The sequence below is a fragment of the Hemicordylus capensis genome, chromosome 3 (assembly GCF_027244095.1).
Source record: "Hemicordylus capensis ecotype Gifberg chromosome 3, rHemCap1.1.pri, whole genome shotgun sequence".
NCBI lineage: Eukaryota > Metazoa > Chordata > Lepidosauria > Squamata > Cordylidae > Hemicordylus > Hemicordylus capensis.
Window position 1 is genome coordinate 264,580,194 of NC_069659.1, and position 21,393 is coordinate 264,601,586.

General features: G+C 41.6%; 1 protein-coding gene across 7 annotated transcripts in view; it reads left to right on the top strand.

The window, feature by feature from the left end:
* FGFR2 (fibroblast growth factor receptor 2) overlaps positions 1-21,393 on the top strand; it is a 179,940-nt gene that overhangs the window by 55,229 nt on the left and 103,318 nt on the right. For 4 of the 7 annotated variants that reach the window (XM_053307770.1, XM_053307769.1, XM_053307771.1 and 1 more), the window contains 2 exons: positions 19,630-19,896; positions 20,893-20,967. The exons of 2 other annotated variants lie outside the window; for them this stretch is intronic. In XM_053307770.1, coding sequence (XP_053163745.1) covers positions 19,630-19,896; positions 20,893-20,967 — 342 coding nt within the window. The remainder of the gene's footprint in view (positions 1-19,629; positions 19,897-20,892; positions 20,968-21,393) is intronic. One more of the 7 variants, XM_053307773.1, reaches the window with a different exon arrangement.

Here is a 21,393-nt window from a genome sequence, read left to right on the forward strand (position 1 = left end):
ATTTTTTACTGTCACATTTGTGTATGAAATATTTCTTCTGAAGAGTTTTTAACATATAGAGAAAATTACTTTTCTTAGATGGCCAAATATTGATCAGACCACATGGGATTGTATTCTGTCATATTTGAATATAGGGAAAATCACTTTGTGGACTATTCCATATGGAGATGAGAATCCAGCTGTTCTCTAGTTATTTATCTAGTTATTTATCATCTCCTGTTATTTTCTGGAAGCAACAGTTGGTAAGTGGGATGCCTTATGTCTCAAGATAGGCTCCTAAACCTGATCTACATTCCTACCATAGAGTGAATCCTAATGAAGTTAACGCTTAATGATGGGAGGCTTGACTGTGCACACATTTGAAAAGCAACTTAGTTGAACTGAATAATTAGTTTAGACATACGTTTGATAAATAGCAAGCTCACTCTTGACCTCCTCTCACCCATGTTGTCTGTTAAGAAACCTGCTGGGCTAGTTAATTTGGTTTCTCTTTGGCATTAAGCACTCTTCTCTCTTTTCAGCTGATGTTCAGACAGCAGCCTGCCAATTTTTGGAAAATGTTATCAATATTTTAAACTTTTATATCATTTTTTCCCCATTTCCTTAAAAATCTCCCCTAGGGACAACTTAGGTTCCTGTCTTATTTACTAATTGTCTTATAACTTGGTTTCAAATTGACTGTTGCCTATTTTGAAAGAGGTAGTAGGTTTATGGTCTAAACTGAAGCATTCAGATGGTCCACAGTTTCTTGGACCTTCTCTCTTGGTGTTTACTTGTAAACGCTACAGAAATATACAAGAGCAAAGGGCAAGTATGAATTTGGAACTAGAAACAATTGTAAATTTAAAATATATTTAAGTGCATATTTTCTCCAGAACAATACTTGTGGATCAAATTTCAGGATTTTATTCAGTAGCTCTTCAAATACTTCTGGCATTTGAGTTCCTGTATGCAAGTTTAGATATTCTATACTACATTTTGAATATATTTATATATATTTTAAATTCAAATTTTGTTTGAGTTCAAGTGTTGAATTTAGGAAACAAGTTACATTCGGTAAATCTGGATGAAATTTGTTTCGAGTCTAACCTTGTTACCTTTATCTGCTGATAATGGCTTTAGATATCCCTAATGAGGGAGTATATCCTAATAACAAAGTTATCCGTAATGAAGGAATAGCCAATAAGGACATTGGCCAATATCTTACTAACTGATATTCACTGATGTCCCCTGGCAACTACGGGTAGGGCTGCCATATGGAAAACAGGATGGGTCTTCTGAACCTTGTAAGAGATGCACAGAAAAGGGGGATTTTAGCAGGTGAAACGTTTCTTTCCCCTAAATAACAAGCTGCACCTGCTGAAATTCTTTCTTCTGTCCTCTTCTTCCATATGGCAGCTTAACAATGGATAAAGGACTAGATCAAAAAAGTCTTCAGTCAAGTGAGCACAATGAGTATAAAACAACAAATGTCCATATAGGAATAGCTGTATGTGTTGTTAAGAAAGCAAAAGCTACTCTTTGGGGACAGCGGACTTGTCTGGCAAGATGCTTTCCTCTCTCTGGACCTGGTGGCCTGTGCTCAGCCTCTTTGGAACCCTTCACTCCTAGTTATTTCCCATGGGCAGGTGATTTAAAATGGGTGTTTTTCTAATTTTAAATAGTTTCTTGTGGCCTGAGAACTTGTAATTAAATTTTGGTCCCATAATAAACTTTTACAGGCAGCTTTAAACTACAAACTGAGAGAAGTAGAGTTTACCATGAAAATGCTAATAGAACCACAGCTTTAAGTGAATTTATGGTTCTATAATAGATGAGGCAATGAACAGTTAAAGTGCTACAGTAAGCACAGCATAACATCTAATATTTTGTAACCTAGTTTTTTAATTTTCCTAGAAATATTTTAATCCCCTTTCCGTACCTCATTTAACTTCAAAAATGTAGTATTTTCTTAAAATAAATGTTTTATTTGGAAATAGATTTATAAAGAGGATGCCTGTGCAACTTTATGTATTGTTAATAGAATTAAAATATCTGATGGGAAATTGCTGTTTGGAAAATGTTAAAGTTAGCAGGAAATGATTTCCAGTTTTGAGGATAGGAGAGCTGGTCTTGTGGTAGCAAGCATGATTTGTCCCCTTAGCCAAGCAAGGTCCACCCTGGTTGCATATGAATGGGAGATTTGATGTGAGAGCACTGTAAGATAATCTGCTCTGGAGCTGCTCTGGGAAGAGCAGAAGATTCCAAGTTCCCTCCCTGGCAGTATCTCCAAGATAGATCTGAGAGAGATTCCTGCCTGCAACCTCGGAGAAGCTGCTGCCAGTCTGTGAAGACAATGCCGAGCTAGATGGACCTATGGTCTGACTCAGTATATGGCAGCTTCCTATGCTCCTATGAATTGATACTGGAACACCCTTTTCATGGCTTGGGAAGTCTTCCAAGTTGTCATGAATTGGATTAATTAAAAGAAATTAGTTGAATGAATCTTGTATAGTGAAAGTTTCAATACAGTACATTCATACATGTTAATTTTGAACTACTTACTTTTTCCATATGTGACAGTACCCCTGAATAAGGAAGGAAGGAACTCTGCTTAGTTTTAAAGCAGCCTTGTCTTTATAATGTTTAGGTTGCATCATTTAAATTACTGGATAAGTGGTTCAATAAAAAAGCCCTTTTTCACAATCAGTAAGAAAGAGCTACAGGATGAGTGTGGCTGGTGGGGGCGGGAGCCTTGAAATGTTAGAAACCCCACAGATGATCTGGGCTGCTGGTCTGGGCGTGGAGATCACGCACCCAGATGTGCAACTGCCCCCTCAAGCAGTGCAGAGGGCCAGGAGCCAGGGAGCATGGCCCTGCCCCCAAGAATTCCCATAATGCACTGTGCAAGTGTGTGGTGCATTATGGGGATTCTTCCAACACCTGCCAGGTGTCCCACAGTCTCCTATCCCCAGCTGCCAGAACCTAAAACAGATGATCCTAAAATTGAGGTGAAGGGAGTGCTTGCTCCCTTAACCTCATTTTGGATGTAGGCTCCAGAGGCGGGCTTGCTGCTCCCAGTAGTTCTCACGTGCAGGAGAAATGGAGCTGGGCTTCCTTAGCCCAGTTTCCCCTGCACATGTGAACAGCCTCTTAGTTTCATAATTAGAAACTAATTTAAGGTTAACTCTGAACTTAGAGAGGTGCGTCTCACGATCGGTGAGACCTGCCTCCAGAGGGTTTGTGGGGAGAGTGGGCTAAGCCCACTCTCTCTGCAGACGATCATTAGCCCTTTCCCAGGCAGCCAGATTCACCACCAACATGACTGCTGGCTCCATTATGGAGCCAGTGGGGGCTAGGGAGTTCGGGGACCGTGTGGCCCTTGGGAGTTCCAACATGCTCTGCGCAAGCGTACAGAGCATGCTGGAGAGACCCCCAAGCCGGGAGGCTGCTTTTTAGTCTCCCGTTTGGGGGTCTCCTCATGAGTTGCCACGATACGGAGCTGTGCCACGGCAACACATGACTGCATAGCCCAAGTTAGCGGAGTGCTCACTCCGCTAACCTGGGCTAAGGGGATGGCTTCCTAAACGGGTAACCCAAGGTGAGGCAACCGGGCTCACCTGTGAGCCCGGTGTTCCTCATGGTCTGCTAAAATCGGGCTGGGCTCCCCTAGCCCGATTTTAGCCGATCGTGAGAATAGCCTCAGAGTCCACACAGTTTTTATACAGCTTCAGTTCGGTTCTCCAAAAGATTCAGCAGGTTTTTGAACAAGCTCAGGAACAAACCAAAAATGATGGTGGCTGAGTCCAGAATGGGCTGCACTGAATCTCTATAAAGTGAGGGTTGTGACAAGATTTAAAGCACAGCATGGCTGAACCTTTTCCTCCTAAAGCTTCATTTTAAAGTTTTGTTTTATTTGTTTTTGCCAACTGCAATGACTTATGATCATGGATCCCCACTGAGCAAACATGACTTTAAAAAGTGATTTTGGGGACAAAAGTACAATGTAAATGCACACACACACACACACACACACCCCTGACCATATAGGTGTGCTTCCCTCTCATCTAGATCTGTAGAGATTCAGCAGCAAACCTGATCCTGGTATGCAGGGGCGTAGCAAGATCGGAGTGGGCCCAGAGACAAGATTTTAAATGGGCCCCCCTTCACTGAAGCTCAGAAAGACATGCTGTTCTGGTAGCTCCAGGTCTTAACACCCACATCAATTTGGGAGGATGAATACAACTGAAGGAAGCCTGGGCGGGTGCACAACTGGGGGAGTCAGTCATGTGACATGCCTTTGGGGGGGGCCCAAGGCAGTAGGCCCCCAGACAACTGTCTCCCCTTGCCCTATTATAGTTACGCCCCTGCTGGTACCGTGGGTCTGCCACTGTCATGTCTGGTTTGGCTCTCAGCAAGGAATATTAATCAATCTTGAAAATCAAATACAGATTTTAGTGTAAATAGTTCCATCTGTAGCTAAGCTGTGGTTTTTGAACTTATCTTTGGCTTTTCTTGTCACTAGCCAGAGCAGTGCTGAACCGGAGAATATATGGACACATTCTGTAGGTTTAAGAATACCATAAACTGCAATAATGCATCCCAGTGTTGGGTAACTGTCTTTTTATTACTGAGTAGGACTCTATTATCATGTAGTTTATAAATACCATTAGCTTTCCGTGAGTTTGTGTACATATGTGGCATGATGGCTAGTACATTTTCAGATGGCTAGTACCTTTTCAGTACATTGAAGTTATGACTAACAGAACTCAGCATAGTAGAGCCATTCACACATTATGTTGTGTGCATGTATAGTATGTTTACAGTTTACATGGACTGTTGATCTGGACATGGAATATCATACACACATGTTCATCATGTGTCTGCAGTACACACAATCTGTACCTCAATTTGAGCAAAACATTATCAAGGTTCAGTTTTAAAATGTGTGCATGTACAGATAACTATATGCAAGTACTGTACAACATAATGAGGCTGTTCACACACAAAACCGAGAGCTGACTAAGGCAGCCAAGACCGCTCTTGGCTGCATTGTGGGAGAGGAGCAGCTCCCACTGTCAGTGAAGCAGCAAACCCACTTAGGAAACCCGCTGCTTAGTCAGGGTTAAGGGCGCCTAGGCATGGGCGCCCTTAAACCTGGGCTAAATTCTCGTGTGTCAGCGCCAGACGGCATAGACAAAGGAGCAGGTTCCCAAAATGCACCACATGCTTGTGCAATGCATTGTGGGAGTTCCAGGGCCCAAGACAACACATCCCAGCCCCCAAACCTCCACAGTTCTGGAGGGCTGTGTCTGACAGCCACAGATAGCCGGGGTCTGTGTCAGCATGGATTGAGGATCGACTGCAGGGAAGATACCAGCAGCCTTCCCCGCCTTCCACCTGGTAGCCCTCTCATTCAAACATGAGAATGGCTCAATATATGAATAGCTCTAGGGACTCTTTGAGGGTATTCTCACGATCACTGGAAAACGTGCTAAGGGAGCTTAGCTTGCTTTCCAGTCACCGTGAGAATCAGCTGGCTCGCAGGTGAGCCTGGTGGTTCCCTGGTGGCTAGCCCGCCAAAGTAGCCCTCCCCTTAGCCCAGGTTAGCGGAGTGAGCGTGGCTTCCTGATGGTGTATTGCCGTGGTGTGGTTACGAGCCGCGGCAACACATGAGGAGACCCATGGCCGGGAGGCTGCAAGCAGCCTCCCCAGGCTTGGGAGTCTCTCCAGCATGCTCCACGCGCTCATGTGGGGCATCCTGGAACCTCCGGGGCCACCTGGCCCCCAATCCCTGCAGCCCCTGCCAGCTCCATGATGGAGCCAGCAGTCATGTGGGTGGCCAATTGGATCCGCTGTCCCCACAGAACCCCCTCTGGTGGGTCTCACTGATTGTGAGACTCACCTCTTTGTTAACTACCTAGGAGGCAAATCTTATCAACATGGTGAATGAACATCTGTCCTTGGTCGTTAGTTTTGGAGAGTAATTGCCTGCATTGACAACAATCCTCCAGTCTTTGCATGGACAACATGACATAAAACCTTTGCAATGCTTTCAGTAGAGTGAATGAGGGTTGCTTTTGACTATGTGAAAATACCTTTATTTGATTCTGAAAGTTTATAGCAGCATTTTGAAGGTGTGTGTGAACATTGCTGTTGAATATAGCAGGTTGGTTGGCTGGGCAAAATATTCTGGGTAAAATATTAAGAGATTTTTGTCCATATTCAAGGAGAAGACATAGTTCTTCCACTAGCAGTGATCATTTTTGTAACCCCATTTGTAAACAGAACCGTAATGAAGGCCATCTACTCCTTTCAACCTCTATAATGTGGTAATGACTAGTAGATTTGTGCATATTGGTCAAGACAATTGGCATATATTTCTGTAGATACTCCCCTGGTTTCATTTGGAACTGGATATCTTCTTTTGTAGTTGCAGAATCTTCTTCTTCTTTTTCCACAATAGGAACTGTGTTGATTGATTTCTGTCCAGTGGGGGGAAAAAGACAACTGTCATTTAGCAGAGTGATCATACTTAGTATTTGTACAGAACCTTTGAGTGTTCAAAGCACTGAAGCACTGAAATACTATAAATAGTATTTTTGAACTGCAAATAGGGAGCTGAGCTGTGACTTACCTAAATCTGTCTAGTGAGGCAGGGTTAGAACTGCGTATTTCCTGATTCATAGCTTAGCGACTATGCTTCACCAGTGAAATAAATATATAAAGGCTGCATTCTCACAAGCAGCTTTGCGGAGCTCAGCAATCCTGGTTAAGTATTTTAACCAGGATCGTTGTGAAGGTAAGAAAACAGCCAATGTAAGCATTGTTGTTTCTATAATTACAATTTCCCCAGGTTATTTAGGATAATTTGTTACAGCTTTTCTGCTGTACATTATTTATCTTGAAGATGTAAATCAGTCAGGAAATAGTTAATGTATTATAATTTCATACTTTATGTTTATTCATAGCTTAAAAGAAATTCATTTTACTCTGGGACTATTAAATCCTATTTTTGCTTATATAATGGACCGGGTCTCATGATCCGTGAGACCCGGTTTTGGGAAGTGCGCGGGAAGAGCGGTCTAAGCCCTCTCTCCCTGCTCATTAGTGGGGAGGGAGCCCTGGGCGGCCAGATCGGCTGCCCACATGATGGCCGGCCCCAAGACGGAGACGGCAGGGGCTGGGGAGTTTGGGGGCTGCGTGGCCCCCGGAAGCCCCAGTATGCCCTGCGCGAGCATACTAGGGAGACCCCTGAGCTGGGAGGCTGCTTTTAAGCCTCCTGGCTGGGGGTCTACTCGCGAGTAGCCACGGTGCGGAGCCGCACCGCAGCTACTCACTAGCAGATAGCCCAGGTTTGCGGAGTGCTCGCTCCACAAACCCGGGCGAAGGGGTGGACTACAGGAGCGGGTTAGCCGCTCCAGAACCACCGGCCTCGTCTGTGAGCCGGGTGGTTCTTACGATCCCAAAAATCGGGCTAGGATTTTCCTAGCCCGATTTTTGGGATCATAAGAATAGCCCCATTGCCTTTAGACTTTCAAATGTTGTTATTCCTCCAGTTCTTCATAGCGAAATGTAAAATTCACCAGAAAACTATCTCTATCATTACTATAACATTTTACCTTTCTGAATATATGGTATTGTTTGCCTTTCGAGAATTAGTGTAGAATGTGACCTGCAGCCAGTACAAATGCCTGTTAGTATTGGCTAGTACAAACAGGCATTAGTAGACTAGGGGCAGAGAGGGATTGATGCAACTGGTGCCAGTCATGACTAGTGACTATAGTTCTGACATCCATAGCAATAGGAATTCACTTCTAGAAGTTCCTGGGCCAATTCAGACTGCATTACCTTTTCATTGATGTCCAATTGAAAATCATAATGGGGCTATTCTGATGATCAGCAAAAATCGGGCTCAGCTGTGAGCCCGGTGGTTCAGAAGTGGGCAACCCGCACAAGAACCCCTGTGTGCCTACTCATGAGTAGACCCCTGGAGGGGAGGTGAAAAGCCGCCTCCCTGCTCTGGGGGTCTCCCCTGTATGCCCTGCGTGCTTGCGCAAGGCATACTGGGGCTTCCGGGGGCCACACGGCCCCCGAGCTCCCCAGCGCCCACCAGCTCCGTCTCAGAGCTGGCAATCATGTGGGAGGCCAATCCGGCCGCCCAGGGCTCCCTCCCTGCTTGTGAGCGGGGCGAGCGGGCTTAGCCCGCTCTTCCTGCTCACCGCCCCAAACCGGGTCTCATGGATTGTGAGACCCGGTTTGTTGATTTCATATGTCAAGTTCCCCATGATAAGCTACGAACCTAGAAATGAAATGGAGGTAGTTCAGATATCATCCAGAGCCATGGTTAAAGCTTGATTCTGCATGATGTCCCCAAACTGCAGAAGCTTGTGCTCTCTGTTCTCTTCCCTACATGAGGTATTAAAGAATTCTAATTCCACTTGTAATTAAAACCAAACCAAGATTGGTTGTGATGTTCAGACCACTCAATCTTGGTTTATTCTAACCAACTTCCTTGAAATAAACCAATATCTGAAATCCCCTTCAAACCTTTGGCTCATATCTTGGTTTATTTCAAGAAAGTGATAAGTTAAAATTAGTCAGTTCTGAAGTCATGGCTGATTTTGCTTTATTTTTCACTGTAATTGGAAGAATTCTTCAATGCTTCATATAGGTGAGGGAGCAGGGAGCACATGTTCCCAAGGTTTGGGAACATCTGGCAGAACCAAGATTTAATCAGGGTTCTGCAGGATGATTGAACTGCCCCTGTTTTTTTGGGGGGGGGGGTTGTGGTTAGAGAGGAGGGAACATGTGCTTCTGAAGCTCAGAGATACACTGTGGGACCAAGGTTTTACTGTGGTTCCTTGTGACATCTGATCTGGCTCAGGATCTCCTACAGCTGGCTTCCTACTACCATCACTAGCAGTGACTGGCATGACTAGTGCTGATCTCCTTCCACTGCCCTGGTCTGGTAACCATGTTACTGAGTTCCGAATGCTGATGTCTGGCTTTTGATAGTTCAGCTTGCTAGCATATCATTGGGCTGGTTACCTACAAAAGCATCTTTATGAAAATACTGGTGCCAAGAACCACCCTTATAATACTAGAAAAAGAAGAGCCCCACTGAACGTATATCTTAGGGCTTGACAAATCCCAGATGCCAGGGAGCCATGGTGCCTAAAAATGTAACCCATGGTGCCTAGACTAGGATATTCAGAGGTTGAGTCATTTAATAAATATTTAATCGTCCCAGGCAGCCCTGTTTTTGTTCTGTTACTTGTAAAAGGGATAAAGAGAAACCCATTTAGCTCCCCTCCACAGTGTCCATGACAAAGTCAGGTAATTGTGTCAAGTGCCCCTTTCCTGGCTCCTAAATTTTGGGACTGTTTCCTAGACCCAAAGAAAATTTGCCAAGACCTGGTATATCTAGTCCATGTTTCCTGTAGTGGTCAAATGCTTCTAGATCTCCACAGCAGGTCATAAAAGCAACAGTCTCGCCATGCTGCTTGCCCTTGCCAGCAGCTGGTTTTCAGAGGAAAAGCACCTCTAAGGATGAAGGTCTCATATGACTAAGCCATTGAAACATTTGGTAGAAGCAATTTGCTATCTTTCTTCCTTTGCAAGACATATGGACTATGGACATTTCTTAGTTGGAGCGCTTGCTCATTTTTCCAGGGGCAAGCTATGTCAGTGTGGGCATCTTAAAATATGATGGTAAGAGATTATCATATCCTGTCCATTCTCTGACACAAGCATACACTGGTCATACTACACTGTGATCTTATCTTGCTACTTATATTGTTGGGACCTGAAGCAAAGCACTCCTTGTCCAGACTACAGCTGCATGTCTGGTGTGGGAGGAGATGCTCACTCTTTCCAGAAGGATCTGTTTATCCTTGTCAGTTACTTTATTTACCTGAATCCAAGACTAATTTTCCCCCAAGTTCTTTGATGTTGGAAATTGGGGGTGATGGTGTCATCTTAAATTTAGTTCCTCTTGGGTAAATATAGGTATAACCTGTATTTAACTGCTTATTTTTTTTAAAGGGAGTTGTCTTAAATTCAGAGTCATCTTCTGTTTCAGTAAATATGGTATGAGGAGTAAGTTATATGCTTGAAGCATACTATCTTAAACTAGTTCTACCTGATGGGCTTGATGTTTGATGGACCACATTATCTTTTCCCTTTGAAATTTTTGCAAATATAGCTGAGTACCAAATGTTTGAATTGAAATGAAGCTACCTAAAGCAGAATCTTAGATTGCCCTTTTTATCTAACTAATGATGCCCTGTGTTATCTATTCCTTATTTCTCGACTCGATGGCACACTTTACCTTTACTTTATTTCCCCATTCCCAGATTTAAGAAATTGATTATAAAGTGATGGAAAGTTTGCTTTTAGCTATCATCCTCAAAGTACAAGTAATGAAATAGTTTTGTTCCCAGGCTCTTTCCTCTTCTGTCCAGCACAAACAAGGATCTTGAATTTATCACACTTTCCTGCTTGTGATTATGATTAAAGTTCCCAGCATACAATTCTGGTATTTTGTCAAAGGAGTTTAAAAAGAGCCAAATTCTTTCCCCTTGCATTGTCCTGCTACTGAACTAAAGTGCTTTTTATTTAGAAGGAAAAACTGCTCACTGCCTTTTGTGGGCCTGTCCTTGGCAGCAGAGGATTCTTATCATCCAAGAGGATGTTTACGATGGGCTTACTGAATATTCATCAGCACAGCTGGAAAAGTGGATACTTTTGCAGAAAGTCCACACATATGGACAATGTGGTTTTGAAGTTTATACTGTGTGTACACACACACACACACACACACGAAAGAGAGCACACCCATTTTGCTAAACTATGCACGCAATGGTTTCTTTAAGATTTTCTTTTCAACTATCAAAGAGCCTGTCAGTGCAACCTGCAGGAAGGGAGAGCTCCAGCACCTCATCCCCACATTCTAGTTCGTTGCCTTTCTTTCCCCTCACCAGGAACCAGCTCCTTGCTACTGCTTTGCAGATTTCCCCTCGTTTAGTTCTGTCCCCCTTGCCTATCTGTTTCTCTTGGTGGGATCAATAGCTTTCTGCAAGTAGCAAGGAAATTTCCTCATTAGGCACCTGGGGCAACTGCTCCTCTTTCAAGCTACCTTGCTCCCTCCAAAGGCTATACGCTGAAGGATGGGAACTTGCCTTTCCCCCTAGGTATGGCATGGCAGCAAAATGTACACACTGAGTACCTGCAACCCTGCAGTTGCTAGGATTTAGCAGAACTGTTTTTCTGTAATGCACGAGAGGGTTTCATTAATGTCTTTCATTAGTGATGCTGCTGGCATCCTTAATTAAGCAAGGCAGGGGGTGTGCAGTTGCTTGTCAGTGCTGCCCCGAACAGGCCATGCATCTGTCTCTGAGTGTGCTGTATGCAGGTGTATGTTGCTTAGTGTGGTGGTTTCTGTCTATTGATCTGGCTAGAATATAACCAAACTATGCAGTTCCTTAACAGGAGTGGTAAACCTTTTTCCACAGTACAATCAATAGAACTGGGTTGTGGAAATCCAGCCTGGCAAGCAAATTTCCTTGATGTTGGTCAGTGAATTGAATTGATTTGAATTTTTTAATAGCCATAGGCCAGCAAATTGGTCAGGGGTGTAGTGAGCCCCCCAGGGGACAAGATCGTGGCAGGGGGTCCCCCTATCTCCCCCAGCCCTTCCCCTGCGTCTGATGTCAGATGCAAGGGGCAGGGCAACCTACATCTCCTGCCACTGCTCCTACCTCCAGGTGGCCACCCCCGATAATGCTGCTGACCCTGCCCCACCACCACTTCTTATCTTGGCCCCCATGGTGGCTGTGGCTGTTCATTTGACTATGACAACACGGGCATGCGACAACCATAGTCGAACTGTGTGGGCATGCAGTTCAGCCAGAGAGATGTGCAGGCCAGCTGGAGAGGCCCAACAGTCAGCGCCCACCGCCACCATGGGTGGTAAACCACAGGCTATCTTTCTCCCTTGAGTAATTTGAATTTTTGCCATAAGTTCAGGATAGAAATCACATGTAGAAGAAACCAGCATCGATAAATGAGATAAGCATAACTGCCAGTAGTGTTATTGCTGGTGTGGTCACTGACCACTGGTTTGGTCAAGGTAACCTGTTCATTTATATATAAATCCATATTTCCTTCCACTTCTTGTTGTTGTTTTTGGTGGGGCTTAAATTGCTTTCATGATGCATCTAGTTTCTGTTGTGAGCAACGCCCCAATTCACTCCTGACGTTGGTGGAAACAAGACTTGGTCACTAGCCAAACAGTGTTCTTTTTGTGATAGCCATGTACTCAGTTCTTTTTGTGATAGCCATGTAGGATTTGGAATCGAAAGGAAACACAACTACCTCTGAAATTCAAATGGACTTTATTAAGGCAATTGGTTACGTAGGCATGGATGAAAGTCAGTCAAGGCAAGCAAGGCAACCAATCAAATTCTCAAGTGTAGTGTAGTCAAATCATTTTGCAGGTAAAATCATTCGTCAGTTAACTTAGGTGTTGCATGCATGTTTTCTCAGTGATTATTCTGGCTAATACAAAACAGCAAAACTAGCTTGGAGAGAGAAAGGAAGGAAGGGGAAGGAAAGGGGGAGGAGGGAAAAACAGACGGAGGGGGATAGCAAAGTGCCGGTTAATAGGAGAGGCTGGGATCAAGGCAAGATTTGCTGTTGGAGAGTCATATAGTAGGTATTGGACATGGGTGGTGCTGGAGTGCGAGGTTGATGGTCAAAGCTCTTCTTATACCTTTTCCAGGTCTCTAATCTGGATCTCCTATCAGAGGGAGATGCTACCATCTTCCTCATGTGTCCAGGAATATCAACAACCTCTCATCACAGGATCTCTCTTATGCCATATATGGGTTGAGGATCCGGGGTGTGAGGGTCATATCTGACACTGTTTACTGGAACAAATAGAACTGTTACTTTCCCATTGTACTCAAAATATTCCTGTCTCCCCAAAAGTGACTGTTCTGTGGTCAGCTGTTTAAGCAGACTTGAGGCACCCTTTTAGTCCCAGGAAATTGTTAGTAAGATAAGATGCACAGAAATTGGCATTCACTTTCATGTGTATATATGATTTACCCCTAAAGTATTTAGGTACCATTACCTATGTGTTACTTCCTAAGGATATCACTTGGTATAACAAAAATGCATAAATATAGAGTGGAGATGGACAAGCTTCTCCCATTCGGTCAAGCCTTGAATAGAGAATAAACAATTTCATTCAGTTTCTTGTGCTCAGCATAGTTAAATTCACACTTCAGTTACTAATTTATCTTTCAATATAGTAGGGCCTATTTGTTGTAGTCCTATGTTCAGGAGCAACAGAGAACAAATCAACTCCTTTTGATGTTTGATTATTGTATCTCCCTTTAGTCTTCTGTACACCTTAAATGGTGCAGCAGGGAAATGCTTGACTAACAAGTAGATTGGAGAGAGAATCCCGCTGGTACTATATCAGGCAGCAGCAATATAGGAAGATGCTGAAAGTCATCATTTCGTACTGTGCAGGAGGAGGCAATGGTAAACCCCTCCTCTATTTTACCAAAAGCAAACCACAAGGCTCTGTGGGTGCCAGGTGTCAATATCAACTTGATGGAACACTTTACCTTAGGGTAGGATGGGTAGTGAGTAGGATGTTTCTGCATCACAGCACCACCATATTTTCAAACTGTACTTTTTTGGTTGCTTGGAATGTGTTGCCAGAAGGGACAGACCCAGGAAGGTAGCACTGCAGCAGCTGTTGCACAAACAAGATTCATATACCTCAAATTTCACTTCTTTCCCAGCCGTGTAATCCTACACAAATAGACTTTGCCTGAACCATGACAGGCCTCACCTACTAGTTTATTATATAAGAACAGAATTATTCTTTTAAATAAAAAAAGATAGAATTTCCTCAGTGTTTGAGATCTGTGTTTACAATATGGATTTTGTTACAACACACATAACATGGCTAGAGATATACGTTTTGGGAGGTATATAAATGTAATAAAATAAAATAAGGCAGCTGTAAATAGTAGCTGACTTCCCAACTAAAGAAGTGATGCTATAGTAGGAGGCAATTCCTAATGCAGGTGGAGGTTCTACTGGAGCCTGCATGAGGGTGAGTGATGATTTTAGCTGATCTTTCCTGTCTTTGGAAGTACTGCCTTTCTGTGCCTTCTGAAAATATACTTGAGGGCTGCATGACCTTCAGGGACATATTTCCAGAAGGTACAGGACACTTCCAAAGGCAGAGAAGTTCAGTTAAAATTGCTCCCCCCATTGCCATCTGCTCCAGTAGTTCGTTAGTTAGTTAGTTAGTTAGTTATTCGATTTCTATACCACCCTTCCAAAAATGGCTCAGGGCGGTTTACACAGAGAAATAATAAATAAAAATAAGATAGAACCCTGTCCCCAAAGGGCTCACAATCTAAAAGAAACATAAGACAGTCACCAGCAACAGTCACTGGAAGTACTGTGCTGGGGGTCGATAGGGCCAGATACTCTCCCCCTGCTAAATAAAGAGAATCACCGCATTAAAAGGTGCCTCTTTGCCAAGTTAGCAGGGGTTAGTAAGAGAGCACTCAATGCCATGGAGGCATCTTTCTGGAGTATCAGGATGTCAGCCCATGAGTGTTGTCTGGGGAACATCTACTGTTCGAGGAATGTTTAAAAGGAAGTTTCTGGTGGTAGACTATTCCTGAGAATGGGATGTTGATTTTCTTTCATTTAAAACATTATGTTCTATTTAAAACAATAGAGCATAATGGTTTATTAAGCCATGCTAAATTTAATCCTCAGAGTAATTTCTGTAGTATGTGACAAATATTTTATAGTCCACATATCATTCTGCAACCAATCTAAAATTCTATATCCAGCTCTGAGGCAACAGGCTTTGAAAACATCCTCCCAATTTCAGTATTTGAAGGAAGCTGGGCTAATCTTATCAGTTCTTGCACATTCTCAAAGGTGAGAAATTTTGCTTTGTGTAATATCATGTAAAATTGACACTTTAAAAAAAAACTTCAGCTATGTGTTCTAGTGTCCCTAAATTACACAGGCAATCCCTATATATTGTGATCTGATTTGGCATGTTTTGGTCTATATGTTTAGTAAATCAAACTAACAAATATTGTGTCTCAAAGTTTTTCAACTGAAATATTTGATTGGGGGAAAATAGTTCAATACAATTTAAACATTACCTAGAAACAAATTAAAAGGTTTATATGCATATTATCTTTACGTGAATACACAATAGATCAATAAAACATACAAGTGCAATTGCATACTCTATAGCATTAATCACATGAAAAACATTGATTACTGTTTTGAAATTGCAAGCTTGCCTAATATTGCATTGGCATCAGTGTAGATCCTAGATCAAAGGAAATTTGTGAAGGCCTAGCTTTATTATTATTGATGATTTTTCAGACAGGATGAACAATTTGAACAACCATTGTAAAAAAACCCCACACAATGTAAAAAACCCACCAAAATTGATAAACTGCTTTTTTCAACATAGTACAATACTTATCTGTTTCAACTTTATATAATAGGTAAATAAAGTAAGTAAAGTTGCACCATCGAGTTGGTGTCGACTCATGACAACCACAGAGCCCTGTGGTTGTCTTTGGTAGAATACAATATATGCCATCTCCTCTGCAGTATGAGATGATGCCTTTCAGCATCTTCCTATATCGCTGCTGCCTGATATAGGTGTTTCTCATAGTCTGGGAAACATATCAGTGGGGACTCAAACCGATAACCTCTTGCTTGCTAGGGCACAGCACTTGATCTGGGGAAGCAGGGATAATAATATTCTTTGCACTATATTTGACAGGACATTACAGATGACTGGCTTACCAAGTGCTTAGCCTCACTGTGGTAAGTCCCTGTTTGCTAGTTACAGCACAACTGAATAAAGAAAAGGATTTATTTGCTTCTTTGTAAGGAAGTGTTTCTATACTAATTCTGCCGTTTACCAGAAGCAGGTTTGGCTGAAGAGTCCAATTACACTTCACTGCTTAAAGAAGGAAGTTCCTTGTGAAGCACCACAGGCCCAGACTGAGGACTTGCTTGCCACAGTGTAAAACCTGGAACATGGGGAATAGACCTGGAAAAGAGGTCCTTTCGTTGATACAGGCAGGCAGGTTGCAAGGACTGCAGTGGTCCTTGTGAGTCACATGTTCTGGCCTCACTATGAGTCATGTGATCTTCTCTTGTGTACTGGGATGAGCACAATGAAGCACTGCATCTCCTTCGTTCAGTCTGAATTTTCCAGAAAAAGGAAGCAGCCAGTCTTTCTGTGCATAATGGGTACTGTGGGTCAGCGCGGGAGCTAATCTTTCATAGTTTTTGTGCTAGGTTTCATGTAAGCGTGTAAAATTATTTACTAGTTTGGCCCAGGACACCATGGTAGGAGAGGGGTTAATTCTGTAGAGCAGGGTAGTTTCCATGTTGGCTGGGAGTCTTAAGAGTTTAAGCCTGTGGGACTTTTCACATGAAAGAACTGGAGAGGATAATGCTGCAGTATCCCACCTGTTCTCTGTTTGCTTTTGGGCACACCGTCAAAAACTGCACTGGGAGAGTTTATAGGCAAACATTATAGAAAGTGACAGTCTTTAAGTGCTTCTAGATCTGAAATTGGCAAAGACTTACCTGAAATATTTCTTGATTTCCAAACATAACTTTTTCAAGTAATGAGAATTCTTGGTATCTTATTTGGCCTTGTCATGACATTCTCCATCACAGACAAATGCATTATATTGTGAGTTAGGCTGTACAGTACAATGCCCGAGGGGTCCTTTTATTTATTTTTTCGTTAGTATCCATTAGCAATTTATTTCCCAACTATGGTTAAAGCTGACTTTTAACTTATGTGTTAACCACTCATTTCCATTGGCATATAAACACTGCTTGAATGCATTGTGGACACATTGTGACTATGTTATACTCTCATCCTATCGTTTTCTAGAACAGTCAGTCAGTTTGTCGGAATAAGGTGATATATGTAAATTTGGTCTTTTGAAAAAAATAAAGTCAGTTTTAAGGATTCCTGTAAACTGTTGACCCCAACTAAACTCCGTAAACCAAATTTACTACACCAGATAGAGTTAGCTGCAATGGTTATGTTGAATGGCATTGGCTGTTCTGTAAAATAAACCAGTCTTGCTTGTTCTGAAGAGTCAGCAAACCTAAAATAAATCATTGGCTGTGACATTTTTGCTACATTTCTTGGACTTAACCTTTTACTGATATAAAATATATATGTAGAAAACAGCTATTCTCCATCTGGAGAATGCTTTCTTTTCTCCCTAATAACCCTCTGTTGGTGCAAAATGTAACACCTGTATAATGGATTGATAGATTCCATAATTACCCTAGCAAGTTTGTAAAAAAAAGTGTAAAAATGTATGAGAGCTCAGAGCTGACTTGCTTGCCAAAGAATTTTGAGCTGTTGAAAGTTCTAAGGCCCAGTTTTAAAATCCAAACATGGAAAGTGTTAATATTTGTATAAAAACATTATTTAGACTTCTATTTGAGTACTCACGAATTTTAGTCACCATCTTAAAATGTGAAAATGAAGAATTGCTTTTCCATGATGGTGCCAATAGAAGGAAAGGTTATGAGAGGAACATTTTTATGATGGAAACATAAACAGTGCTTCTGCACTGTTAATTTATAAAGGGGCCATTTATCTTCTTTTCTTCCACAATTATGCTCATCTTTAATTTTTTAAGACTAAGCTCTTTCTGTTTTCACTGGCGACCTTCTTTCACTTTGCATAAAGTGATAGTGTAGATGTGATGAGTTTTCTGTTTAAAAATGGGCAAAGTAGTACAAGTTGAATAACAGCTACCCCCAGGTATCAAACCTGTGATCTCTATAAGTGCTACATACTTATTGGCCCATGTAGTCCTCTGAGAGACGCATATCAATGGTTAGAGAACTCCTTACCACATTGCCTTTAGACTTGGCCATATCTACTTTTCTAAATAGTTAAAATTATATAAATGTATGATGAAAACTTCATCATTACTTTATAATTACTTTGTATGTGGTGTGTGCATGTTCTAGATCTGGTAATCTTGTTCTAGAACTGTTCTCCAACATGTTCCAGCATGTTCTATGTTCTAGTATGTTATAGAACTGGTAAGTTGAAGTTGAATCCAAATAAGACGGAGGTACTGACTGTGGGGGGCCAAGACGCGAGAGATGGTTTAGATCTGCCTGTTCTGGATGGGGTTACACTCTCCCTGAAAGATCAGGTACTTAGCTTGGGAGTGCACCTGGACCAAAAGCTCTCCCTGGTTTATCAGGTTGAGGCAGTGGCCAGGAACGCTTTTTATCAGCTTCGGCTGATATGTCAGCTACGTCCATTTCTAGATGTGAATGACCTTAAAACAGTAGTACATATGCTGGTAACTTCCAGGCTTGTCTACTGTAATGCGCTCTATGTGGGGCTGCCTTTGTATGTAGCCCTGAAACTACAACTGGTACAGAATGTGGCAGCCAGATTGGTCTCTGGGACAACACGAAGGGACCACATAACACTGGTTCTAAGATAACTGGACTGGCTGCTGATATGTTTCCGGCTGAAATACAAAGTGCTGGTTTTTACCTATGAAGCCCTTAACAGCTTGGGTCCAGGCTATTTGAGAGAGCGCCTCCTTTGTCATAATCCCTGCTGCCTGTTACAATCTTCTGGAGAGGTCCAGTTATGGTTACCACCGACTCGTTTGGTGGCTACCCGGGACCGGGCTTTCTCTGTGGCTGCCCCAGCACTTTGGAATAAGCTTCCTGCTAAAACAAGAGCATCTCCTTCTCCCCTTCCCCCATCAGGAATAACCTCAAGACCCTCCTGTTTTCTCAGGCTTTTAATGAGAATTCATTTTAATAATTTTAAAAACTTATTTTAATAATTTTATTATATTGTTTTTATTGTCATGTATTTTAATTTGTGACTTTTAAATATTTTAAATTTTGTACACTGCCTAGAGAGATGCATATCAGGCGGTATAAAAATATAAACAAGCAAACAAATAAATAAATCTGACTAGGTGTGATACTGAGGATCTGTTTTTATGCTCTTTCCTTACTGAGCAACAAAAGATGCTTCACTTAACAGCAAAGAAGGCACTGTGTCTGATAGCACCTTAAATGCTAACTTATTGCAGCCTGAACTTTTGTGGGCCCAGAACTTATTTCATCAGATGTAGTTATCAGCTTATCACCAGAGCTCTTGTGTGAAAAAACATACACTCCATGCTTTCTCTCCCTAGCATAGCCCCTTTACTTTACTTAGATGAGACATTTGTGGTTGCTTATCCAAAACTGCCCAATATATCTACCCTGCTATCTTATCTACTTTTATCCCTGTCTTGTTAGCTGGTGATAACAGCCACACTTCATGCATTAAATTTGTGTTGTCAGTGTTGTTTGCTGGGTTTTTTTTTGCCATTTTCTTGAGGTAGTAGAGTAGCTGGTCAGGATGATCTGTTTGTAAATGTTACAAAGAAGTATAATTCCTACCAATGAAAAGTTCTTCATTGACAGTTGTAAATTTTCTCTCCCCCACTTCCTTCCTTATACCTCTTCCCATTTTATGTATCAACCTATCTTCCACTTTTGCAGAGCCACCAACCAAATATCAAATCTCTCAGCCTGATGTATATTCTGTACTTCCGGGAGATCCTCTCAAGTTGCAGTGTCAACTGAAAGATGCCACCAAGATTAGTTGGACTAAAGATGGGGTCCATTTGGTGCCTAACAACCGAACATTCATCACTGGGGAATACTTGCAAATTAAAGATGTTACACCAAGAGATTCAGGCCTTTACGCTTGCACTTCTTTTAGGACTGTAGACAGTGATACCCTCTACTTCATTATAAATGTTACAGGTGAGTTTGTTAAAATGCAGATTTTACTATTTGCAGACTGTTATGATCCCAATTAAGACTAACAATTATATATGAATATAAAGTTATGTCCTATTTAAACTAATTAAAAATATGGACAATAACATGCTGGTTATATGGAATCTTTTAAAAACATTTTTTTACACTAAATTGTCAGCTTCACTGACTTTTGAGATTGGTTCTTTCCATCCTTGAACATGTATACAACATAAAACCTTATTTATCTATAAAACCTGAGGATCTTGACACATTTTCAATAACTGGAAATTCAAATGAACTGACATTTATGTGGCATATGTAGATGTATGTATGTTGGAGACAGAGTGAATGTTAAGATAATTAGATAAATGGCATTCAGTTGTATATTGCATATTGTATATTTGAACGATGTTCAAATAATATACTATAAATACATGTATGTATATGAGAAAAGAACATCAACTATTTGAACTTCAGTTTTCCAAGTCTTTAGATTGATCTGAGTGTAGACTTTTGCATTTCAAAGCTCAGTTTTCTAACTTGTGCATTCAAATCTCCAGACACACATACATGTCCCCTAAGCCATGCATGTTTTTTTCAGCAGACAAATAAAGCATCTTTTTGTTTAGTTCTGAGAAAGGAAGAGAGCTTTTAATATATACAACACTTTGTTTTGATCTATGGCCATGATCCAACAAGTCTATATGTGCATGCAGGAGAGAACAGCGCACACAGCTGGAGGTTCCTTAGCAGCAGAAACTTCAAAGACACCTCTGGCTGTGCATGCAGTTCTTCCCTACACAAATATAGAGCTTCATTGGATCACAGCCTGTATATTTTATAAGACATACTAGGAGAACACAGCAATAAAGTGTGTGGTACTGGTGCTCTTAAAGAAAATCTCTTCCAGATGTACCTTTTAAAATTCAGAGCACAGAGAAAAGGTGTGTTTGCTTACACTGTGTAGCAGGTGAACAATTTTACATTTTTGAACTTCAGATGTTCTTTCATCTGGAGATGATGAAGATGACAACGATGGCTCTGAGGATTTTGTGAATGACAATAACCAAATCAGTAAGTAACTCCTACTGCCAAAGGTGTCTGGCAGGAACCATATGGAAAGATTTGTTTTCCCTGACCCTTTGTACTCCTCAACTCCTTTATTTTTTGGCTGTTAACTGCACGCATGTTAAATGCTATCTGTTAATAACAGCTTTCCAATGGCTTTTTTCTTAACTGTGTACTTTATGCTTTTGAAATTTGGAAATAAACTACTATATTCTTGCCTGCTTGTTTATTCTTCCTATCTTATCTTAGTCACTATTAACTTTTTAACAGTTCTTTCTTAATTAAAAACTTAACTCAGTTTTCTGGGTAATGATGTTTTCTCCTCCATTTCTGGATCTAATTTGCAATATTCTCTAATAAAATGTCAGTGATAGTTATGAAGATGAATTAAATTCAACAGATTTTGTAGTGAAACTGAAATCTTATTAGAGA